The sequence below is a fragment of the Haliaeetus albicilla genome, chromosome 11 (assembly GCF_947461875.1).
Source record: "Haliaeetus albicilla chromosome 11, bHalAlb1.1, whole genome shotgun sequence".
NCBI lineage: Eukaryota > Metazoa > Chordata > Aves > Accipitriformes > Accipitridae > Haliaeetus > Haliaeetus albicilla.
The window spans coordinates 12,538,963-12,562,829 of NC_091493.1; the positions used below are offsets into that span (position 1 = coordinate 12,538,963).

A 23,867-nucleotide genomic window follows, 5' to 3' on the forward strand; every position below is an offset into this window, starting at 1 on the left:
CTTTTTTTTCTTTTTTATACGAATAAAAACTCTCACAGTGAACCAATGACAACCTAGGATTTCACTTACACTATACATTACAGCCAGAGAGCCAAGGAATGGAAATCTGACCTGTATTCGTGATAATAAAGGATTCCTAGGTAAAAGAAGGTTGTACTAATTAATAAGTGTCCTTTGGTCACACAGATCTACAGTTCTTCCCCACTGAGCAGAGCTCAAGAGCATGCACATTAAGATTCCATAGGTTCTCTATCTTAATGCAATTCACAGATTTCTAACTCACTACAAGTCAGTTTATTCACTGCCTAATTAGTAAGGCCTCAATATCCCAGGGTGCCGTGATTGAGAGACAGGACACAGCTTGATGCAAGCAGAGAGTAGTTTTATTGCATATAACACTCGTTTATATAGGAAATCAGAAGACGCATTTTTTAAACTGATTGGTTGTTATGCTTCAAAATTCTTATCAGCGCGCGCTGATTGGTAGCTACTTAAACTTCAGCAATTAGACTGTTAGCAACTAAGCTGCTTTTGCAAAAGACCGTCAACTTCTTCTTTTGCAGCCCTTTATCGAGCATGACTCACGGGTCAGCAATTCTCCACCACATCGGTGCCTCTCTATTTCCCTTATCAGGCCTCCCAAGGTTTATAGCCTACAAGTTCCAGCACATCCCCTTCTAACAACGGAGCAGTACCCGCCCGTCCTGCCTGATTCCTTCAAGTCTTGCCCTACACCAGGGAGAGGGGAAAGTATTAACCCTGTTTTAACCCCTTTAACTAAAACCTGCAAAGAAATAAATCTTAGCACACAGCAGGTCAGAAGCAGCTCCATATGTGAAAGTGTATGCAATGGCCTTTCAAGCAGCCTGAGGACTTCCACTGGCAGCCCCTGTACAAAACCACCAGACTTCCAAATAAACATACGCAATAGCAAGAAACAGTATCACAATAAAGGCTTGTGCTGGTCCACAACAGAAGTACAAGACTGCCAAATCAGAATGAAACTCGAGAGTGTGAATGACCTTCTGGACTGAAATCACAGCAACCATTTTGTCCCAACACCACTCCTTAAAACGTTATGGGACTGAAGGATAATAAATCCAAATCCAGTATGCGTGTAATAGAGCTACTTTTTAGCACACAGTAATCTGGCCATCATCCTGAGACTAATGGTGCTTATGACTTAGAGCTAATCTGAATTTCTTCCACAACTGCACTACAGCACCGAACAAGGCTAGGAGTAGTGTTTTGACAACTCTGAGAAACGTTAGTATGTGGGCCTCATAAAAATGACTCACACAAAATAAGAAACCAGAGCATTAAATCACTACCACCAACTTGAATCTTCATATGCAAGCTTCCTGACTGAAGTTAAATTCAGACAGGATCACAAACCATCACATCTATTCCTGTTACTCATATCTTTGCCTTCAAGAAGCATCTCTTTAAAATGAGGACTGAAATGACTCGTATTTTTCATCTGCCTTTTCATAAAAAGGTGAGTTTCTTTCTGGTCCCAAAAATCACAGACTTCAATTCCTTCAGGTCTCTGTCCATCCTTAAAAAACTCCAGATAAGCTTCTTTGAAATGCGAGTCAAGGAAAAGGCAGGATAATGGTGGTGGTTTTTTCTCAGTTGAAGATATTCAGGCTAACTGACAGGCATCTGCTGCTTTTCTATTTGATATTTTTATTCTGTACTAAAAAGCATAAAAATCCGTGGGCGTATGTATATTTTTATTGCACCAGCACCACACAAAACAGGAAGCAAGAAGTGGTACATAAAAATTGCAGCAAGGAAGAACAAAGACAGACAAAACTATTGAAAAATGAATAGGCTTCAAGGATCTAGGTACTTCATGAATACGTAGAAAAGGACAACCCTCCGGTCCCTGAAGTACTACAGATTGCATTCAAGTAGTAAAGATGGGACAGGAAACAAAGACTGACTTGAGTAGTAAATCCAGCTTTTCACACTTAACACATTATTCACTAAAAGATATCACCCTTTTCTACATCTTATTTTTCATCATTTTGGTCAGCACACTTTTCCTTGTAGAGTTTCCTGATTATTCATTGTCAAAACATGAACATTGAAAGGATTAGAAAAGAGTTTATAACATCAGCCCTTACTCTCTTCAGCAGATACTCATAAGCAGACTTTCAAGAGTAATTTGATCTTCAGCAGAGATATTGCCTAGATGTATTCTCTAAGGTTCTCAGTTTACAGTAGATATAGACACCACCTCTTCCAAGTAAATATGATTACTAACCTGCTTAAAATTGGATGGCATTAAATGAATCCTGGATCCTGGATGATGCTTTATACAAAAAGTACAGCTGTATAACACAAGAAGATGAAACCTTATTACTACAAATTTATCACCTGCACATTTTCCTATGATGGGAAGACCCTATTCCAGAGAACGATAAAACTTCTTACATGGACATGTGACCAAAAAAAACCCAAACACCAAAAAAACCCACCAAAAACACAACTCAAAAATAACCAGAGAAAAACTTTAATGACCCAAAGTTTAAAGAGTGAATCCCTAAATTGAGTGGGACACTTAATTACACATACAGAAGGAAAGGCAATCACCTTTTTTTTTTTGGCAGCCAAGGAATTAAAAAAGGTCCAAAGAGATGCCATAACCAATTGAACTTGTTTATGCTGAACCATGGCTCCAACTTAATGAAATCCATTTTTAAGCAATTCATTTAAAAACTTTGGTAGGAGAGTCTCCATCATGAGCACAAGAGTTGTTGGTTTTAATTAATTAGGAATACCAACCTAAGTCAGTCTTAAAGTGAAATAACAGTATTCAGATGGCCCACTGCCTCAGTTTCATAAAGCCATGACTTCTTAATGAGTAGACAAGCTTTTGGTGGCCAAATTCTTCCCATAATATCGAAGGTGTATTCGTAAAAACTGCTTGAAAAGAAGTACAGTGACAGCAGCAATTCATACACTCTTTCATTGAGAAGTCCTTTTTTTGCCATCAGGAAGTACTGTACTTAATTTGAGAATGTGACCGTTAGGTACATCCCAATACAACCCTGACCAAATTGCCAGAACTCCAAACATGGCCCCTAAATATGCAGAGATTGAGTCTCCAGCACGTGCATTAGGACCAGAACGCTCCAGACACATAAGATCAATTTGTTCTGGATTTGGGGATATCTGTAGCCCACTCAGGGCTGGAGTTACAAAAGAATTGTAAAACATCAAGAAATCCAAGACAAAAAGCATGCTCAGCTCAAGTCCAACATGCACAGGAGCACGTACAGAAAATGCAGAGCACAGTAGATGTTGTGGCAGTACCTCCTGTCCCCCCATCCTGCCAGCAGGAAACAAAACTTCTCCAGGCAGGGAGAAGGGGAAGGAAACCCCCGAGGCCACAGGTTGAAATTTGAACTGGCCAATCGAGATGAGCCAGGTACACCGAGGTGACCCTCCTAGGCAACAGAATTAAATGACCACAGGTCAGATTCAGCAGGGGTATAAACAGGGTCCTGCTGGAGGACACGCCGGCAGTCCTCCTCAGAGCAGTGGATCTACAGTTGGGGACTCCCCCTTGGGCCGGGGCACCCCCCGAGGTAACTCCTCGAGGGAGAGAGCCCTCAGCTTTTAGGGGAGTGATACGCGCGTTTTGAGCCATCACTTTAAATCTTGGGGATTCTTAAGTCAGCCGTGTAATATTAATCCTCTTTACATCATTGAGCCTGTGGTTTTATAAAATGTTACCGGACTTCTAACTAACTTTTGCTGAAGAATAAATCTGAGTTTTATCATCTGTTGGATTTCGTTAGTCGTGTATCCGTAACAGATGTGTGCGCTTCTTTCCAGGAAATCTTGGACAGAACTCTGGTAACTGTGGTTACTTGTTTTTACAAATAAGAATAAATATTTATTCTCATAATAAATCAAAAGTGTACCTCTAAGCCCAGTAATGGCATTTGCTAATAGGGATTCCCCATCAAAGTACTTCAGAGTAATCTGAATTGCAGAGAGTAATAAATCTTTAATGTCCTTTACGTAGCTAAAGCAGCACTGCAGCACACTGGGAGAACTGCAGCCACATCTCTCGTAGCACTGAGATGTTGTGCACCACTCTCTGTGCGATGATATGCCCCCACGAAAAGAACAGGACTCACTGTAGATCTTAAAGGGATGTTGTAGATTAACTTACTTCCAATTCTTTCCCCCAAAAAGTTTGCTGAAGCACAACCACAGGCCCTAGCTCTGCTCTCCAATATGATCACCCTCTGCTCTAACTCCTCCACTTACTTTCTGTCCTGTGAGGTTTATTTTCATCAGTTACAGAAGTTTCATGCTGAGCAACTAAACTGATGATGGATCCTTTTCTAAAAATCTTTTGATTTTCCCAAAATAACTGCATCTACTAGACCTGTGAACCAGACTAAAATATCCTTTCACAAGCATTCAAAGGCAGAGAAGAAAAACAATACCATATATGGAAGCACTGTATATTTCCCGGTGTAGAGAGTCCTTTCCAATAAATATTTTTCTGGTATTTTACTTCTCAGATCAACATAGGTATCCACTGTCCAGTCTAAAAAGAGGCCAGTTTACTTGAAGCCATGATCAAATACATCACATTTCCACCTTGTAAAAAACTAAAGCAGTAAAAGCAGTAAATTAACCTTCAGATGAGAGATACATCACAATGCAGAATATTAGATTAATTTAACTTAGAGCAATCCATCAACTAAGACAGAAACACTCCTGCATTTATTGTAGATTAATTTCTTCTGCTGCAAAGAAGTTTTCTCATTGGCATCTGCAGAGAAAATAGTTTCTCTGTGTCTGTCAGTCCTGGGACATGCCTAGAAGAGGAGGCATAATCATACCTCAGGTTCCCCAGGCAGAGTCCCTGATGACCAAGCTTTATTTCAGAAGCTGTACAGGCACACAGTCAGTCTCAGACCCAAGCACATGGTCCCTCTGAGCAGTGCGGACTAGCTAATGCTTCACCAGAGCAGAGCTTGGGCCTTCCTCACCGGAGGAACACTGCTGGGTCCTCTTACCACCTCTCCCACCGACCCTCCACCAGGTTACTGACGAGGTATTTTCTGATTTTTCAGTTTGGTTGTAAACTTTCCCAGCACAAAAATTGCTTACTGTGCATTTGTACAGCACCTAGCACAATCAGCACCTGATGTTGGTAAGAACCTTCTACAGTACCCCTTACAACAGGTTTGCAGGATTATATTCAAACAGAAAGAGCATTTTAGCTTGACAGTGCTGTTCTATAAATTTGGATACTCATACTGCCTTATTTTGCCATAATCTTTGTAACTGATTAGTTTGCATATAAAACCACAGTTCATTTGGCACAGGATTTCCATACCTGGCTGCTTGTCAGTGCTTTGTACAATATTATGAACCCCCGTTTTCCCATTAGTATTCACTGCAGCAATATGATGAATGACACTGAAGATGAGTTTATCTGATGTGATTTCTTACTTGTCTTCACCCATCTACTATATACCTCATTTTGTTTCCTTTGCTGTCTTCAGTCTTTTACAAAGGAAAGCTGTAAATTTTTTTTTCGTTATTACCATTTTCTACATATCCATGAGCCTGATCCAGTGTTCCTTTGAAAAAATTCCCTCTGACTTCAAAAGACACTGGAACTGGCCTCTATGGAGGTTAAATGCTTCTGGCATACCTAATACTGCAGTAACACCTCCTACTCGTCCCCTCTGTACTTACTTTGTATTTTGTCTCTGTATTGGCTTTGTGTGGCAAGGCTTTGGTAGCAGGGGGGGCTACAGGGGTGGCTTCTGTAAGAAGCTGCTGGAAGCTTCCCCTGTGTCCGACAGAGCCCATACCAGCCGGCTCTGAGACGGACCCGCTGCCGACCAAGGCCGAGCCCATCAGCGATAGTGGTAACGTCTCTGGGATAACATTTTTAAGAAGGAAAAAAAACTTGGGACAGACAGAAACGGCAGCAGGAGAGAGGAGTGAGAAGATGTAAGAGAAACAGGCCTGCGGACACCAAGGTCAGTGCAGAAGGAGGAGAGGAGATGCTCCAGGCGCCGGAGCAGAGATTCCCCTGCAGCCCGTGGGGAAGACCCTGGTGAGGTAGGCTGTCCCCCTGCAGCCCAGGGAGGTCCACGGGGGAGCAGATCTCCACCTGCAGCCCGTGGAGGACCCCATACCAGAGCAGGTGGGTTCCCGAAGGAGGCTGTGACCCCATGGGAACCCCACACTGGAGCAGGCTCCTGGCAGGACCTGCGGATCTGTGGAGAGAGGAGCCCACGGAGCAGGTTTTCTGGTAGGACTTGTGACCCCGTGGAGGACCCACGCTGGAGCAGTCTGTGCCTGAAGGACTGCACACCGTGGAAGGGACCCATGCTGGAGCAGTTCATGAAGAACTGCAGCCCGTGGGATGGACCCACGTTGGAGAAGTTCGTGGAGGACTGTCTCCCATGGGAGGGACCCCACACTGGAGCAGGGGAAGAGTGTGAGGAGTCCTGCCTCTGAGGAGGATGAAGTGGCAGAAATAACGTGTGATGAACTGACCGTAACCCCCATTCCCCATCCCCCTGTGCCGCTGGGAGGCGTTGGTAGAGAATCCAGGAGTGAAGTTGTGCCTGGGAAGAAGGGAGGGGTGCAGGGAAGGTGTTCTGAGATTTGCTTTTATTTCACAGTACCCTACTCGGGTTGATTTGTAATAAATTGAGTTAAATTTCCCCAAGTTGAGTCTGTTTTGCCTGTGATGGTAATTGGTGAGTGATCTCTCCTGTCCTTATCTTGACCCACAAGCTCTTTGTTATATTTTCTCTCCCCTGTCCAGCTGAGGAGGGAGAGTGATAGAGCGGCTTTGGTGGGCACCTGGCATCCAGCCAGGGTCAACCCAAGTTGGGCGCCAAAAAGGAGTGTGGTGGGTTGACCCTGGCTGGATGCCAGGTGCCCACCAAAGCCGCTCTATCACTCCCCTCCTCAGCTGGACAGGGGGGAGAAAATATAACAAAAGGCTTGTGGGTCAAGATAAGGACAGTTTAATAAAGTGAAAGCAAAGGTCATGCGTGACAGCAAAGAAAAACAAATGATGTTATTCTCTACTTCCCATCAGCAGGCGATGTCTGGCCACTTCTCGGGAAGCAGGGCTTCAGTACGCGTAGTGGTTGCTCCAGAAGACAAAAATGCCCCCCCTTTCCTCTCCCTTTACTTAGCTTTTATATCTGAGCTGAAGTCATATGGTATGGAATATCTGTTTGTTTAGTTTATGTCCCCTCCCAAGATCTTGCCCTGCCCCAGCCTGCCATTGGGGGGGGACAAAAATGTTGGAGAGACAGCCTTGATGCTGTGCCAGCACTGCTCAGCAGTAGCCAAAACACTGGTGTGCTATCAACACCGTTCTAGCTACTGATGCAGAGCACAGCGCTATGAGGGCTGCTATGGGGAGTATTAACTCCATCTCAGCCAGACCCAATACTCTTTTGGGGCTTCACAGTTTACCATGTCTGCCCATAAAATGCTAACATTTACACCTCTTGCTTGTTTTTCAGAAATATCACAACCGCTGCCCATGCTGACAGCATGTGGCAATCCTGCTTAGGACCTGATCTGCACTGTAACCTCAATAAACAGCAGTACCTTTGATACCCAGAAGTGGTCAAGAACCAATTGATCTTGTCAATCCATGAACTGGCAAGGAAGGTCTCACCATTTTGTGACATGCAGCTTAATCCACAACTGATCTTGGCCCCTTTTAAGCAAGCACACATGCTATATTTCTCCAGTATCTGTAGAGCACGTGTTTTGTGAATGTCACAACACAAACAATTGATATACCTATGTCCTGGTTTCAGCTGGGATAGAGTTAACTGTCTTCCTAGTAGCTGGTACAGTGCTATGTTTTGAGTTCAGTATGAGAAGAATGTTGATAACACTGATGTTTTCAGTTGTTGCTCAGTAGTGTTTAGACTAGAGTCAAGGATTTTTCAGCTTCTTATGCCCAGCCAGCGAGAAAGCTGGAGGGGCACAAGAAGTTGGCACAGGACACAGCCAGGGCACCTGACCCAAACTGGCCAACAGTGTATTCCATACCATGGGACGTCCCATCTAGTTTAGGAACTGGGAAGTGGGGGGCAGGGATTCGCCGCTCGGGGACTGGCTGGGTGTCGGTTGGCGGGTGGTGAGCAATTGCCCTGCGCAGCATTTGTACATTCCAATCCTTTTATTATTGCTGTTGTCATTTTATTAGTGTTATCATTATCATTATTAGTTTCTTCTTTTCTGTTCTGTTAAACCGTTCTTATCTCAACCCACGAGTTTTACTTCTTTTTCCCAATTTTCTCCCCGAGCTCCTGGGGGGTGGGGGGAGTGAGTGAGCGGCACGTGGTGCTTAGTTGCTGGCTGGGGTTAAACCACGACAACATATAAGCAATTTCCCCCATTACAGGATGTAATGTAGCAATCTTTATCTTAGGACTTTTATTTTCCAATTAATTTGCAATTTTGCAAAACACACCATTACAATTTAAAAAAAAAAAAAAAATGCCAGAAAGTATTCAGTTCACCCTCCCTCTCCATCAGTCCAGCCAAAGGGACCAGCTTTTTAATTATCTAGCAAGAGAGTCAGTAAAACATCCCAACCTCCTTAACAGGATCCTCAGGCTCCAAACTCATTATCAGATTGCTTTTTATCTTTAAGAGCCAGCAACTTAAACTCCCTCCAGTGTTATAATCACCACAACAATTATGGCTCCACAGTGCAGCAAAGTTTTGGAATGCTACAGACATGGAGCCCACTGCTACTACCACAAACACCACAACACACAGCCACCGTCAGGCAGCACCACACTGGGGAGCTCAATCTGCTTACTGGAACAATCTTTAAATAGTATTAACTGGCAGACAGTGTTTCCTCTAACTCATAGTGCAGCAACACTAGGGGGTTGTAATGCATCCTGAATAGAACACAGCACATAACTCATAAGCCATCCTATAACTGGCTCTTATTTGTTATAGGTTCAACTCTCCAATAAAGTGGGCTGAAAAAGGCAAGAGGAAAAAAAAAGTACATTTTTGAAAGTATTGCTTGAAAGACAGCATTTTTTTTCATAACAATTACCAAAAAAAAAGGAGAATATTAAAAAAAAACAACACATTCCACTTGATCAAAAATAGTAAGCCAGAGATGGCAGCTTCAGGCTCTAATGTTATCTTTATGGAAGAGAAAAGAATACTCCCATATGTTTCAGACACAAACTTGAAAGGTGAGTGAGAAGTGGAATAAGATTAGTTTGGAACACGTTTTCTCAAGCGCTTAGCACCCACCAGGTCAGATTCAGGCATTAATATAGTTTGGCTAGACTTTAGAAGTACCTTCCAGGAGCCAAACACTTTCCAAACCTGTCTGGTGTACCTAGATGTCAATGAGGGATCTGGTGTCTCTTGGAAATCTGTTCCTTATTAGATTGAATAATCACTCTTCTGAATGACAGTAGAGGGAAATTCAATATAAATTATTTTGAAGATCTGAAAGGTTCTCTCCCAGCATGATAATTACTGTGTTTCCATTTCTGTTAATGACATCTAAGAACTGGAAACACAAGCAGTGGCAGAGGATTAAGTAATTATGGAGTATTAGATACATTTGAAGAGCAGGGTCACAGACAAAGAAGGAGAAAGGAGAGTGAGCATGCTGTGGGCTGCTCATCAGCTTGAAAGCTATAAAATATCCCCCCTTATTCACAGCTTGCTAGCTGTAAAGGACAAAGGCTCACAGTACAGATCAGCTATTCTTCATTTTCCCCATTCTGGAGAGCTACTGCTTTTATGGGTAAGTAAAGCTCTTTAATTAGAGATCATATCTATCTATAGTTAACGTGATTAATTTTCTCTCATATAGGAATTGCAAATATCTGTGATAGAAATAGAAAACTAATTTAGGATCATTTAAATATAGAAGTGTAGTTCTATGATAAATGCAGTACTATAGGTGACCTGAAATTCTTGTGTGTCCTATTTCAAACAATACTTAACACTTAACATCACATGAAAATTAAGGTTTGTTTAAAGAACACTAGCAAATTATGAGAAAGACAATGACAAATGAACTTAAAGCATTGACAAATTATGAGTTCTTATGAATTTAAGTATTTTGAAGGGAACTAAAATTCATTGCTCTCTATTGACAGTACAACATACATCAAAGCAAAGCTGCTCACATATGCCTCTGCATACTCATTCCACTTTGTCAAGCGCTACTGAAAAGACCGGAGCTGCATTTAAGTGGTCCAGCCTTTGAATATGTTTCGCTATGACTCAACTCTAAGCCTAGGTAAAGTTAGAGTGTAAGCCCTTAGCTATGATTGTTCCATGTGAAAGGAATGACGTTCATACTGGATTTAAAATACACCTTTGAGATTTTAACTTCCATTATTCTCCAGATCATTCAAAGGTACCAGGTAACTGGATCAAAGGGTTCAGCCTTCCATCTTCATTCACATGATGGTAACTTACTCCACAATTAGACCTCATGACATCAGTGGAACTAATTTTAGTATTACTCAAAATGTTTAAAGGGGAAATAATCTGTCTCTAAGTAGAGTATGACAACTGAGCAGCCATTTAGAGTAATTACCTTCCTAGTCAATTAAATAATTATTCAAGTGAAGTTAAACATCTCAGTAGTTTTGGGACACTGATAAAAAAGCAGGTGAAAATTTAATTTAAAAGCACCTTAAACAGAGAGAGACAGGTGGACTAAACCAGTATTACACAAGTATTGCTTCTAGCTAAACCAGCTATATTCATACAGAATTATTTCTGTAGGACTTCCTATTGCGATTCAGGTGGAGATAACTGAACTTGGTGGATTGTTTCTTCTCCTATTCCTACATTAGTTATGTGTACATGTCCTACTTTCCAAATGTTCTGTTCAGAAGGCTTATTCTTTTGAGGTATTTGCTGATCGTGGCTCAGAGTTTTTATTCACATTTTTTTGTTAGTGCTCTTTACAGCATGCATTTGGTCACACAGCACTGTTTCTGCTCCCCAAGTATGAAACTTTGGACAGGAGAATAATAAATGACAAACCAACCCATACACTTCTACATATAAATTTGTCAAACTTTGCTTTTCAAAAGAAACATTCATTCATGTAAACCCATGTAATAATTCAGGCAATTTTTAGATGTAAGCTGTGCTACCTTCCTTACAACTAAAAATATTAAAAACAACCTAGACAATATTACAAATTCCTTGTGTGCACGGTTCTCAACTTTCTCCACCATCTTGCCATTTGCTTCAAAAGCATTATAAACTTAATACATCAATACCATAGGGAAATCCCACAGCTGCTGCTTTTACTTCAAGCTTTTTTTTTTCTTATAGATTTTTAAAGCATTGTGTCAGATGCACTTAAATAAATTGGAGTCAACAAAGCTTGTTGCTTTCCAGTACCTAATGGAAATTCAGCCACTTTTGTTCTGTAGGATTAGAATCTAGACTGCAAAGTCAATAAAGCTATCCTGACCTACATGGGCCGAAGAAGGGGAGACAGGGTCCCAACTCCTCAAAGTCTCTCAGCACCATTTCAGCTAGATGTTCTTTGTGAAACAAAGCTCTTGCACTTGAGGAAAGACAGTTAGTGAAGTGCTACTGGGTATGGGCCTTCAACATCTGTGTTTCCATCTTTCCTTCTTTGTTTCTAAACATTTGTTTGTGTCACAAGGTCACCAACAATCTGAAAAAAACGTCTTTTTGCTTTGTGACAACCCAAGTAACTTTTAATACATGCTCACCTAAAACCATTGTTCCTGTGCTTTGGGATCCCCCTACCTTCCTTAAAAAAAGCTTAAATTAAGTAAATAAAATATAGTGCCATTTGGAAAGAGCTGAATTATCTTTTCACTATTCTAATATCAAAATCCAATTTTATGGGGAGCTTTTTTTCTAATGAAGAGCTGATTTAAAATAAAATCTATACAGAAAAAGTACTTAATTCAGGACTCAGTCCTGCAAAAGTATACTGACAGTATATTCCTATTTATGACTGGTATATTGACTTTGCTAGGGTCCTTTGTAGATTAGAGTGTAAAATTACCATCCTGTTTAGTCTAAAAATATTTGTGGATAAAAGCTGCTCAGCTTTACTGAAGACCTCTAGAAACTCCTTCAAAGACACCAGTGCCAGAAAAAAAAAGTAAATGGTTATCCATTTAAGAGAAATTAGCCCATGTTACAAATAAAAGAATATTTTACTTTTAAGATGCTAAGAAATACCACAAATAAGTATTTGGAATCAGCACTGTTCAACCTATTTGTTGAAACATTGAGCACTCCAAAACTATTTCATCAAAAGCATTTTATCGTTCTTTAACTTATCTATGCAAGAAAAGTAGAATAGGAAGAAATCTAGTTACAAAGCACTTAGACCAAAATGTACAAGTTCACCACAGCAAAAGAATCTTATGACTTGTTCACAGACACTTCCTTCCCCCCTTGATTGTTTCCTTTTTTTTCCTTTCTCCAAATCCCCTCCCATACACTTTGATATATGTTTAGATATTAAAAGACTGACTTATATAATTTCTAATGATTGTAAGCATTTCTTCCAGGCAAATAAAAGTGAGAGAACCTGCAAAGACTTTTGAACCTGATAGTTCTAGGTACTCTCAAAAAAGCTTGTAGAGCATTACGTAAACACAAGGTTGCGCATGAAAACCTTACTGTGATATGCAGCCCAGGAAAAAATACCCAAGATAGAAGTTATTCATGTTATCTTGCATAGGCTGGAGCTATTGTAGACATGAACGCTATCTAAAATGCTTTACAATTGAATGTGTGCTAACTGCTTTAGTGAATTTATTTCATTAATACAACCAGGGTTTTCTCAAGTTGTCAATCTGTATAAGCCTGCTCCCAGTACTGTTTGGTATAATCACCCTCTTACATTGGCAGCAGAGAACAACTACTGGGAGGTCCCAGAAGCAAGTCCTCTGCAGAGCTCAGGCTGCATTCCAGTTCTCCCTGCGTGCTCCCCCTTCAATGCCCAGGCAACGCCAACCCACTTGTGCAGCAGACCTCAAACCTATTTGTACAGCACAGGTAGCATTCGGTCAACATAATTAAGTTAAAACAAAAAATAAATTACCCAAAACAAATTTTCAAAAATGTTAGGACACCTGTGCCTGTCTACATACCTTTAAAATCTGATCTTTCTTGCTCGACTGGGAACAAGCACAGAAGTAACACTTCATAAGTATCAATGAAGTGATGTACCAATAAGCAGATTCTGCTGAGCAACTCAAGTTTTGGAGCAGAGCTCTAAAATATAGGTCATATATTACAGCAGCATGATACTTGCATTAAGCACTAGCAGATCTTGTAAGGCCGTAATTTTTAAAATGTGTGTGTGACCTCAGAATGATCCTTTTTTCAGTATGAGGTATCTTATACTGCATAAAAATAGACAAACACACACCCCCGCTAACTAGGAAAAAATATCTCTAGCATGTCCGTTATGCAATCAACTTTGAGGATATCTTCCAAGGATCTTCTTCACAGCCCTACGAAGTTATAAAATGGGTCAAATATGTGTCAGGATTATAATACTGTAATACTGAGCACTACAAAAGCTTCGGACAGTGCCCACAGAAAAATTGCCAGAATTCATGCAAGTTCCCACTGCAGTCTGCTTTATTCTTGAAAGCTCTAAGATTAATAAGGAGCCTCGCTAACTGCACCATAGATCAGTGGCTTTTTCCAGGTCTTGGGTGGAGTCATACAAGCAATTAGTAAGGACAAGACAGGTGCCAGTAGAGGATGAGTTGCCGACAAAAGCTGTGTCCTTTCCAGAATTACAGAAATACACTTGGGGGGGGGGGGGGCATTGTACCAGGGAAGTAGAAAAGAAAGGAATGTCCTTTCAAGTGTGGCAACATAGCTTTGTACTATAGCCTCCCAAATCTACACAATACACCCATCTCAAACAGCATCTGTCACACACAGGTGGAACAGACAAATGCTCAGGCCTATGAGTTCCCTTGCACAGACAACAAACATTAATTAAACCCCAGAATTTCACGAGTGTTAGTCTGGACTGTGGGACCTTTGTGCTGTGCCTATTTAGGCGGAGTCCAGGCACAAAAGGCCAATAATTGCATTTGCCTCATTACTTGTCATCTGTCCATGTAGCTCCCACACTACTGGGCTCCCTGGTGGGGCCTCCTTGCTCTGTCAGCCATGCCACACGGCTGGTTTCCCAGCGCAGCCAGTCCTGTTCTGCACCTGCTGATGCTCTCTTTACTGCCGACACACATTCTGGCTTCAGTTGTGCATCGCCATGCTCCAGCAATACCTGTACACCAACCAGAACGCCTACAACCAACCAGATGGCTTTGCAACAAGTCCCTGAGAAGAACCAGATTACATATACTGCCATGGCCAGGGATGAGACTTCTCTGCTTCACTGCAGAGGCTGCAGACAGCTGGAAGTCAGGGATGGCACATCTTCCCAGCTCTCCAGCCCACCATTCGGTGGTCTACCTCCAACTCCTGTCAACAACTTTTCTTATGACAACACATGCTGGGGTCTGGACACCACCAGCTTTATTGTCACTGTCTATAGTCTCTAACATCCACCTACACTCCCAACAGACTGTCTAGCAGGGATAGTTGAGGACTGGGCTGATGCTTTGATATCACAGTGCAAAGGCTTATTTTTTCACAGCTGTTCTTTCACTTGGCTGAAAAAAACCTTGTAGGAGTTGTCAGCCAAAGGAAATTAGTGTTTTCTCTGCTATGGAGTCTAATTGGTTTTTCCTCCACTGACAGCTCTTCAAGCTAAATTTAGGGAGCCAGGGAAATTAGACTGAATGCTACTTGGCTGAGACTACGGCCTACTTCCCCTACACACATGACCAAATGGAAGGGTTCCTTTAATTTACCTTGTGCTGCAAAACTACAGAATGTGAGCAAATAGCAAGCCCATCATATAAAAGATAACTACTTAAGATGTATATTAACTGTGTGATCAAAGGTACCTTTAGAGACCAACATCACTCAACAAATGGAGGAAACGAGATATCCAGTAAGCAAGCAAGAAAGACAGAGGCATTTCATTCATTTCCATAAATGAAGTCAGTCAATTTATACCCAGCTGTCACAATTTGTCCAATTAGTTATCTGCTCACATTGTTGTAGTCAGCATGTAGCTTCGCCAGCTCTGATGATTTACCCCTGTGTTTCACAATACTTGCTGAAATCAACACCTCCTAGAACTAAACAACTATGGAAAAAGCCGAACTTTGATTTAAACCAGCAAGTTTCCTGACCTCTTGTTTACAAAGAAAAACCTGAAAATATGACCCAAACACAAACTGTTCATGGAGGAAGACAGTAATTTTTAGGTGCGTTACTCATTGCTTTTGAGCATAGTACCTCTGTTGCTATTCTTGCAAGTCTGACTTCTAAACCCAAAACCTGGTGTTCCCCTTACCTTCTGTGAGGAGTTAAAAGCACCTGGGACCTCAGGCTCAGCATTAGCCTATGAAGCTGGAATATGTCAAACAGACCTATTCCATAAGCACTGGGCGTCAGAGTTAAATTATCAGGCACGTAAAAAGGTGCATATTTGTACACGAATTTACAACATTGATTCCTTTACATTAAAGTGAATTTTATTCCTATTCTCCATCCCTCAAAAGAGAAGTAAGTTTAGCAGAGTACAATTAAGCAGCTTTTCATGCTATGGGTCATCTCTTCAGCACATACACTCTCCCTGACAGCACTTGCTGGCTTTCTTCTGACTTATCTCACTGACCTGTTTTAGGTTATCCTAGTATAATCATATTTTTCCTCTTATGTTTTCAGTCAGGGTTCTGCAGCCATTTTTCTTATTGACTCTACAGGGCACAGCATCAGCTACAGGCCAGTAGGATCTGCTTTCTACCCTTAGCTTTACACACACACACACACACTCTTTCCTGTATTCCCTCCGTTGTGGAATTCAGGTATCCAAAAATAATGTTGTGGTTTAACCCCAGCCAGCAACTAGAGCACCACGCAGCCGCTCACTCACTCCCCCCCATCCAGCGGGATGGGGGAGAAAATCGGGAAAAGAAGTAAAACTCGTGGGTTGAGATAAGAATGGTTTAATAGAACAGAAAAGAAGAAACTAATAATGATAATGATAACACTAATAAAATGACAACAGCAATAATGAAAGGATTGGAATGTACAAATGATGCGCAGGGCAATTGCTCACCACCCGCCAACTGACACCCAGTTAGTCCCCGAGCGGCGATCCCCCGCCCCCACTCCCCCCAGTTCCTATACTGGATGTGACGTCCCATGGTATGGAATATCCCTTTGGCCAGTTTGGGTCAGGTGCCCTGGCTGTGTCCTGTGCCAACTTCTTGTGCCCCTCCAGCTTTCTCGCTGGCTGGGCATGAGAAGCTGAAAAATCCTTGACTTTAGACCAAACACTACTGAGCAACAACTGAAAACATCAGTGTGTTATCAACATTCTTCTCGTACTGAACTCAAAACATAGCACTGTACCAGCTACTAGGAAGACAATTAACTCTATCCCAGCTGAAACCAGGACAAATGATTTGCCAAAAAAAAAAAAAGTTGTTCTCCCCCTCCCAATCGCCATTTCACGATCAATTGCTATTTTTCTCACTAGTGACAATGTATCAATTTGTGTTACCACAACGAATATCAGTATCACCTTTTTCCAAGACCACCTCTTCTGAGCCTGAATTTCTCTACTAGTTTTCTGCAAGTATCATCTTCTGATCATGTGAAGCATAGCTGAGTCTCTTACCGTTAACAACAAAAAAAGTCTTTGTTCACGCACTTACAGCTTTGTACTTCAGTCATTGCACTGTGGAACTCTAAGCTTCAGCCATGTAATTCCCACCCAAATAATGCAACATTTCTACATCTCCCTTAACTGCTTACATTTTCAACTTCTTCACTCATGTTTTGCTCAAGTTAAAACTATGCACAGGTTCTCAAAGGATAAATGTTATCGAATAAAACACCCTCCTGCATCAGCACACTCTCTTCTTTTTAAATCAGCCATATAACAAAGTTGTCCTTCACCACTCAGGGCATTCATATAGTTAGTAGAACTCTTGCTCAGAAGCCAACCACCCTGACCCCCCATCTGTTCTCTGATACCCACTCTGAATATGCCTGGAAAGAAGCCTTGGCATCAAAGGCCAAAGAAGAACTATGCTTTCTGAAACGAACTGCAGGCCAAACAGCAGATGAATGGTAGGAAACCCTTCAGAAGTAAAGGCAAAGTGGTGGTGATCAACAGCTGAGAGATTAAGGAATAGTCCAAGGCCAGCTGATGGACATATTGTAGACATACGAACACCACAGTAAACTCCCTCTAACACTTTCTGCTCCCCACCCCCTTGTAGTGCTCTTCTGTCTAATGGTTGGTGTTCAGGCATTAAAAATTCAACACTCGGTATCCAGCCATGGCAACCAGATGCTGACCCATTTGTGTTCTGTATCTGTTTTCTTTTTCTAGTTTACTGCTAGGTGGTTCCTGTTATTCTTTACCTCATTTTTTGACAAAAATTAATGCCATACATGACACCACATCAAAGAATGAGTATTTGTGGCTGTCCTGGCTGATCTATGACAATTAAGATAATTTTAGACATGGATTAGAGAAAGTTTTCTTAAATGCCTGCAATTAATAGGAGAACATTAATGTAAGTACTAACCAGTCAGGTTTAAATTCCTGTTTTCATCATCCTTTCAACCTGCAGCTCAGGCGAAACAGTAAAAATCTCCTTAAAAACCCGCTGCATTCTCATGTTCTTTGAACAGTAAAATGTTCAAAGGTGCATCCCACAGGATCATAGGCACTGAACAATGCTCTAAAGAGTTCAGAATGGGTCAGTGCAATCCAGAAAGGCTGCAAAAGCAATGGGCAAAGGCTAGTTTTTGTGGACAACACAGTGGGCTTTCCTCTACTTTCCAGTTCTTGGCAACAGGCGTTTTTAAAGCATGCTTAGAAACTGTACGCATTTGGCCATTAACATTGAGAATATTTACCAGTAGTCTAGACCAGGAGAAAAGAATATTGAGGAAAGTATGGATGGTCCTTTTCAGACTCTGAAAGTGGGCGGAAGGAGAGATTTCAATTCCCAGATAATGATATGGCTCCAGCCTTCTAGGACAACCTATACTAGCCATCCATTCCTACTCCTTTCCTCCTTGAAGAGGGTTACTGAAGGATGCAGGGGCAAGAAGAATACAAAGGCTATATATGCCCACATGATCATAAACTACAGGACTGCCCAGGCTGAACTAATTCAGAGTAGTGTTGGGTACCATTCCAGACAACATCTTAGCATTCAACCCCATCCTGCCATAGACATTGGATCAAGCCTTAAGCTCAGTTCAGCTTAATAAAACCAAGGACATTCCAGTGAACATCCACCAAGAGAACTGCAAATTAAAATGCTGTCTCAAGGTTTCAAAAATGTTTCAAAATATTTCTTCCCCCTTTTCTAATTTTAATAAAGCAAATGTGTCCAGAAAGCAGAATTCATTTTTTGCCCACAGACATTTTCTGTCAAGTAACTTCCATGCAGAAAAAGTTAAAAAAAAAAAAACCAGTCAAAGGAACCCTTAAAATTTACTTTTACTGTGAATTCTTTATGGCTACAGAATAGACATGAGTAATCTAAAACACTTTATAGAGAAACAAGAGCAAAAAAAAAATCAGGTGAGGAGCTGTTCATAATTATATCCTGTCATGCTTAGAATATTGGTTTTAAATTCTCTCCCCAGCTCCTTTTTAATCTAATGATTTTTCTCCTACATCTCATCACCCGAGTGCAGTGACAAAGACACAAAACATATCTTTTAACATGGCCGTAAGTGGCTTTTCATGGAGACATAGATAACAGCTTATCTGATTTATATGACAATTTTCTTGCCATGGGTTTGAAAGTCTGAAGAGATGGAGGATCTGTTCCTCCAATACTTTACTTCATGCACCAAGATAAGATAGTTCTATTGGAAAGAATATAAGTCAGCCCAGTCCCAAAACAGCTGCATGCCTTTCTAGAGATGGAATATAATAACTCACCACTGGAGAAATTCAAAAACCCTTCCTCAAATTGAATTGCACCTTTCTCCTCCTTTCCCTATGGGGCCACTGAAGTAACCAAGGGAAGCAAAAGCTATTTTTTTTGACAGCAAACCTGCTATAATCATATAGCTGTACCATTCACCGTCAGCAGGAATGTATTTGACCTTATGGGATTTATTGGCTCCTAACACACATACACTCACCAGCCCTTCTAGATTTCTCCATCTCCAATTAAATATAATATCACATTCCTAGACAAGGAGACCTGGAGCCTTACCTTCTACTACTATTACTAATTCTTCTACTTGGCATGCAGGCATATTTGTTCCCATAGGTTTATATGGGAGATGCAATGGACCAGGAATTATTTTTGTTATTTTAGGGAAGAGCATTAAAAAATACTGTGATCAAATGGAGGCTTACAGCTACATGATTTTGCAGGCAGCCACATGAATAAGAATGCAGGTCAACTTTTCATTTTTTTTATTATTAAATTGCTAGACAGACCCAACAGCTATTTTCCAGTATTATGACTTGAAATTTTAGGTTTTTTCAGGACTCTTCTTATGTCTTTCAGTTACTCTTGACCTATAGAACTCTAGCAGCTTATCAACATGGACTCTTATCTCTCAGCTGTTACACAGGATGCATTTAATAGAGACTTATGTTCCCCGCCCTGGTGATGACTACAACAAGAGAAAACAAGAATGCATTATTTTCTCTCTCAACCCAAAATTACTTTGTGGAATTCATCACCAGTCTATGTTCTGGAAGCTAAATTACAAACAAGTTCAAAATAAATAGTTTCATGAATTTAAGTGCAATTAAACAAGATGAAACTTCCGGCAAAGAAAATCCCTAAGGAGTTGATTACTAAAAGTTGAGAAAGTAGAAAAGTTGGTAAAGGATACATAATGTCTTCTTTTACTGTTCTTTAATGATCTATTACGAGAGATATTACACTGAGCAAAATGGACCTCTACTGCAAACAATTACCACATCTTTATGTTCTGGAAAAACACATTAACTTGTTTTCCAGCTTTGAATAATAATCATCATCATCATCAAAGTCCATGGAAGTATACTAAAGGTAAATGGCAGAAGAATAAGTTTAGTAAGTGAAATTACTGAAGGAAGAGGAAGCAGCAGACACACAAGGCTACACATTCGACTGGAATGAGTTGTTTCAAGCCCTCAAACAAATTTGATCATACTGACTTCACACTGCTCAGGATCCACACAGTAATAAATAATACCAAATGTAGCATTTGGTATTGCAAGATAGGATCTATATTTCCTCTAGAAAAAATAGAATATAGTTCCTACACATGTGAAAGGCTATAAAATGAGGAAAAAAAAAATCAGATAAGGCATTGCCATTTTGGGGGGGGGGGGGACGGGACACACGACATATCAGTCACTCAAAAATATAGAGATGTGTGGGACTACTTCTTTCTCACTCCCTGAGGGCTTTATAGGTCAAAACTTGTGCTGGGAATTGACACAGCAATGGTCCAAGGGATCCAAAGAGCTCACACCTCATGGCTCTTTCCCCACTGCAGAAAAGACAGATGAAATCTCCATGGTGCAGCCTGTTTTCTGCATTATTATTTCTGCTCTCATCAGGATGATCAAAAAACAACTCCCACAGCAACAGTCTGGTTCCTATGCCTCTACTCGGTACCTTATGCACAGATTTATGCGTGAATTAATAATCTAGCCCTTCAGCTCAGGAGAAAAGCCTTTTGTACTTCAATCTCCAGAGATTTCTAAATTCAGACCCTGCAGGTAATCAGTGAGAAAGTAAAATTAGAGCTTTCCAGACCAGAGAGCCCAAGTCCATTTCCCCTACTTCTACAGTGAATTACTAAAGCTGATCAACAATATTCTGATAAAAATGCTGATTCAAGAGAACGAAAAATATTCCTCGAGAATGTGTTTATTCTGCTAAAACCCCCCTTAGAAGCCAGGCGGGCAGGCACTCCTCGCTGTCCAACCAGCTGGGTAGCCTGGCTGGCTTCTTTCCAGCTTGCCTACCAGCCAGCTGGGCAGCAGGCCAGTGTGCCAGGCAGCCCCCAGCTGGGGAAGAACCACATTTGCAAAAAAACTGAAACAAATTGTTCTGTTTTGCCTGAAGTTCCACCACATCTCGGTTCTGTTCCAGCATGGGATACAACAAAATATCAACAACCCAGAATTTTCCATAGAACAGAAATACCATTTTCCAGCCAATTCTAGTCACAATCTGTATGTGTGCTGTTATTATTGCCTCTCCACAAAAATAACTGTGTCTTACAATGTCTGCTTCAATTCCACTTCAAAAGCATAGACTTAAAGACAATGAGTAGTGAGGAATCAGTCCCATGTTGATTAATCAAGTTTTTATAAAAGAAGTACAACACAATAAAATTCTGAGTATTTGAGAAAAAGGTTCAGTATTTTAAGACTGTTACAGTTAAATACTGCCTTCTGCAAGATTTCTATAAAAATAGCTCTTTAGTCAGCTACTTGGTCAATTCTGCTGCTTATAGTACTAATTCCACAACACTACAGACTGTAACCAGAGGGGTATTTTGCAAGGACTTTGTCATCATGCATATGGTGTTATTCTACTGATCTATTCCCTGGAGAAATAACAAAGCACCTGGATTTCTAATTACCACTATACCAACCTAATGAGTGACCAGTAATGTAGACTGTTCCCTGCTATTTGTAAAACAACCTCCTCCAACTTAAAAGATATGGTCACCTTTTCATCTTTCTATATATCCTAACCATATTAGAAACGTAGCTGCAAATATCACTATTGCTCTAATTAGAGGACAGAGTACTAGAAGTGAAATGCCATACCTCATGCCAACACATTTTGGGTCTTGATAAGGATGAAGTCAGAGTTCAATAGATAATTCATTCTCACAGGCTCCTAATTTATTTCATGTTGCTCTATCAGCAGTTGTAACCTTCTGCCCACTCCCACTAGATCTAGTTTAAGATCAAAGCTGATTCAACTGTCTGGCTGAATTTTTTCAGATGATTCCCCCCCCCCCCCCCAAGAAAATTGCATTCTACCTGTACTTCTTTCATAGAAAATCATTTATTCAGCAAATTGTGGCAGAAATGGACAGAAATGGAAACCAGACTAATGTTAATTTTTTAAAGCAGGTCAAAGGATTTCATTCTTGTACATCTATCTATTCCAGGAGTTTTCAGCCTGTTTTTATTAATAAGGTAACAAATCCAAAGTAATCTATTTTAAAAAAAGAAATCTCCTATCAATTTTATGCTTGTGCTCCCTTAGCACATGATTTTGAAGAGGCCATGAAAAGACAAGCACAAAGTCACTTTAAACTACAAAGCCTTTCCAAGAGACATTAATACATACAGCCTCAGTTTCTCACTCAGAATAAAAAATATTGAGGTTCCCCCATCTATATTTTTAACCTGATAGATCCAGCCATTTTTCTAAAGGTGACATCTTGTTTAAACCACAAAACCAAAATTGTTGTTGGTCTTACATACCAGCTTTTAATTTTTAAAGCCAAAGAATTTTTCTTCTCAAAGGATTATAACAGCCTTTAATTATGTTCTACTTCCCCTCCCTTTAATTCATCCTCTCTTCAAAACAGCTCAAGACACTTCTGGTTTCTCTGAAGTAAATTCCTTTATGCACTAAATTCATGCATTCTAATTTAAAAAAAAATAATCTCACAATAACTAATGGACACATTAAGGAAAGAGAAAATAGCGAATCCATCAAACAACAGAAATAAATGATGAATTATTAATCCTCGGCTGAAGAATTTCTAGGCCAAGACTCATGACTCATCTTTTTCAGTGAAATAGTTTTTCAGTGAAGTAGAAATGCTATTTTACTACAATTTTGGTAACACCTTAAGTTATATTCTGCTATAAGTTAAATACTTCAGCCATCAGTTTTCTGATGGCATTATTTCTTACATTCATTTTAACCACTTTAGATCTTTTTTGTTTTCAGGAAGTAGATGGAGAAACCTTCAGATTGAAAGAGCAGAGGATTTAGAACAAATCAATAAAATAAATGGTAACCAATTGTCAGGACTAGATGTTATTCCCCAGAGTTTGTAAGGAATTAAAGAAATGAATCATCAAATCATTATCTGTGACATGCAGAATGCCATTTAAATCAGCTACAGGATTAATAGAGTGGAAAGCAGTAAGAGTGGCATGAGTTTACAAAAACAGTTGCAAGGAATGCAGGGAATTAAAGTACAGCAGTCTGATCTGTGCATAGGTAAACTGTAAGATTATAGTAAAGCACAGAATTACTAAACATAGATACGATAAAAAAGGAGAGAGTCTATATGACTTCTGTGGAGGCAAGTAATGCTCAATCTCTCTCTCTTCAAATATATTTTTAAGGAGCAAGAAGGTGAATAAAGGAGATACTGTTAATGCATTTTGATTTCTACAAACCTTTCAATAAGGTTTATCATCTAAGCTATTTTGGGATATGAGAGAAGGTTATCTGATGAAGTCTGAAGAGCGGAATAAAGACTGCTTTCACAATCGAGAGCCATAATTATTAGAGGTTACCTTTGCTGGAACCTGTGTCATTCAATATATTCATAAACTATCTAGAAATGGCAGAATGGTAAAGAGTTTTGTGATTATCTGGAGTACTCAAAATTAAAACCAACTGTAGAGAGTTGCAGAAAAATCTTACCACCCTGTATGACTTGGGATAAAGAGGCACATCAAGTTCAGTGTCTGTAAA

At 40.4% G+C, this 23,867-nt stretch overlaps 1 protein-coding gene across 1 annotated transcript in view; it reads left to right on the forward strand.

Annotated features, from left to right (window-relative positions):
- Positions 1-9,664: 9,664 nt before the first annotated feature.
- Positions 9,665-23,867, forward strand: part of LOC104320345 (rap1 GTPase-GDP dissociation stimulator 1) — a 36,871-nt gene continuing 22,668 nt past the window's right edge. The window contains 2 exon segments of the mRNA XM_069796166.1: positions 9,665-9,763; positions 9,766-9,820. Coding sequence (XP_069652267.1) covers positions 9,680-9,763; positions 9,766-9,820 — 139 coding nt within the window. The 5' untranslated portion in view covers positions 9,665-9,679.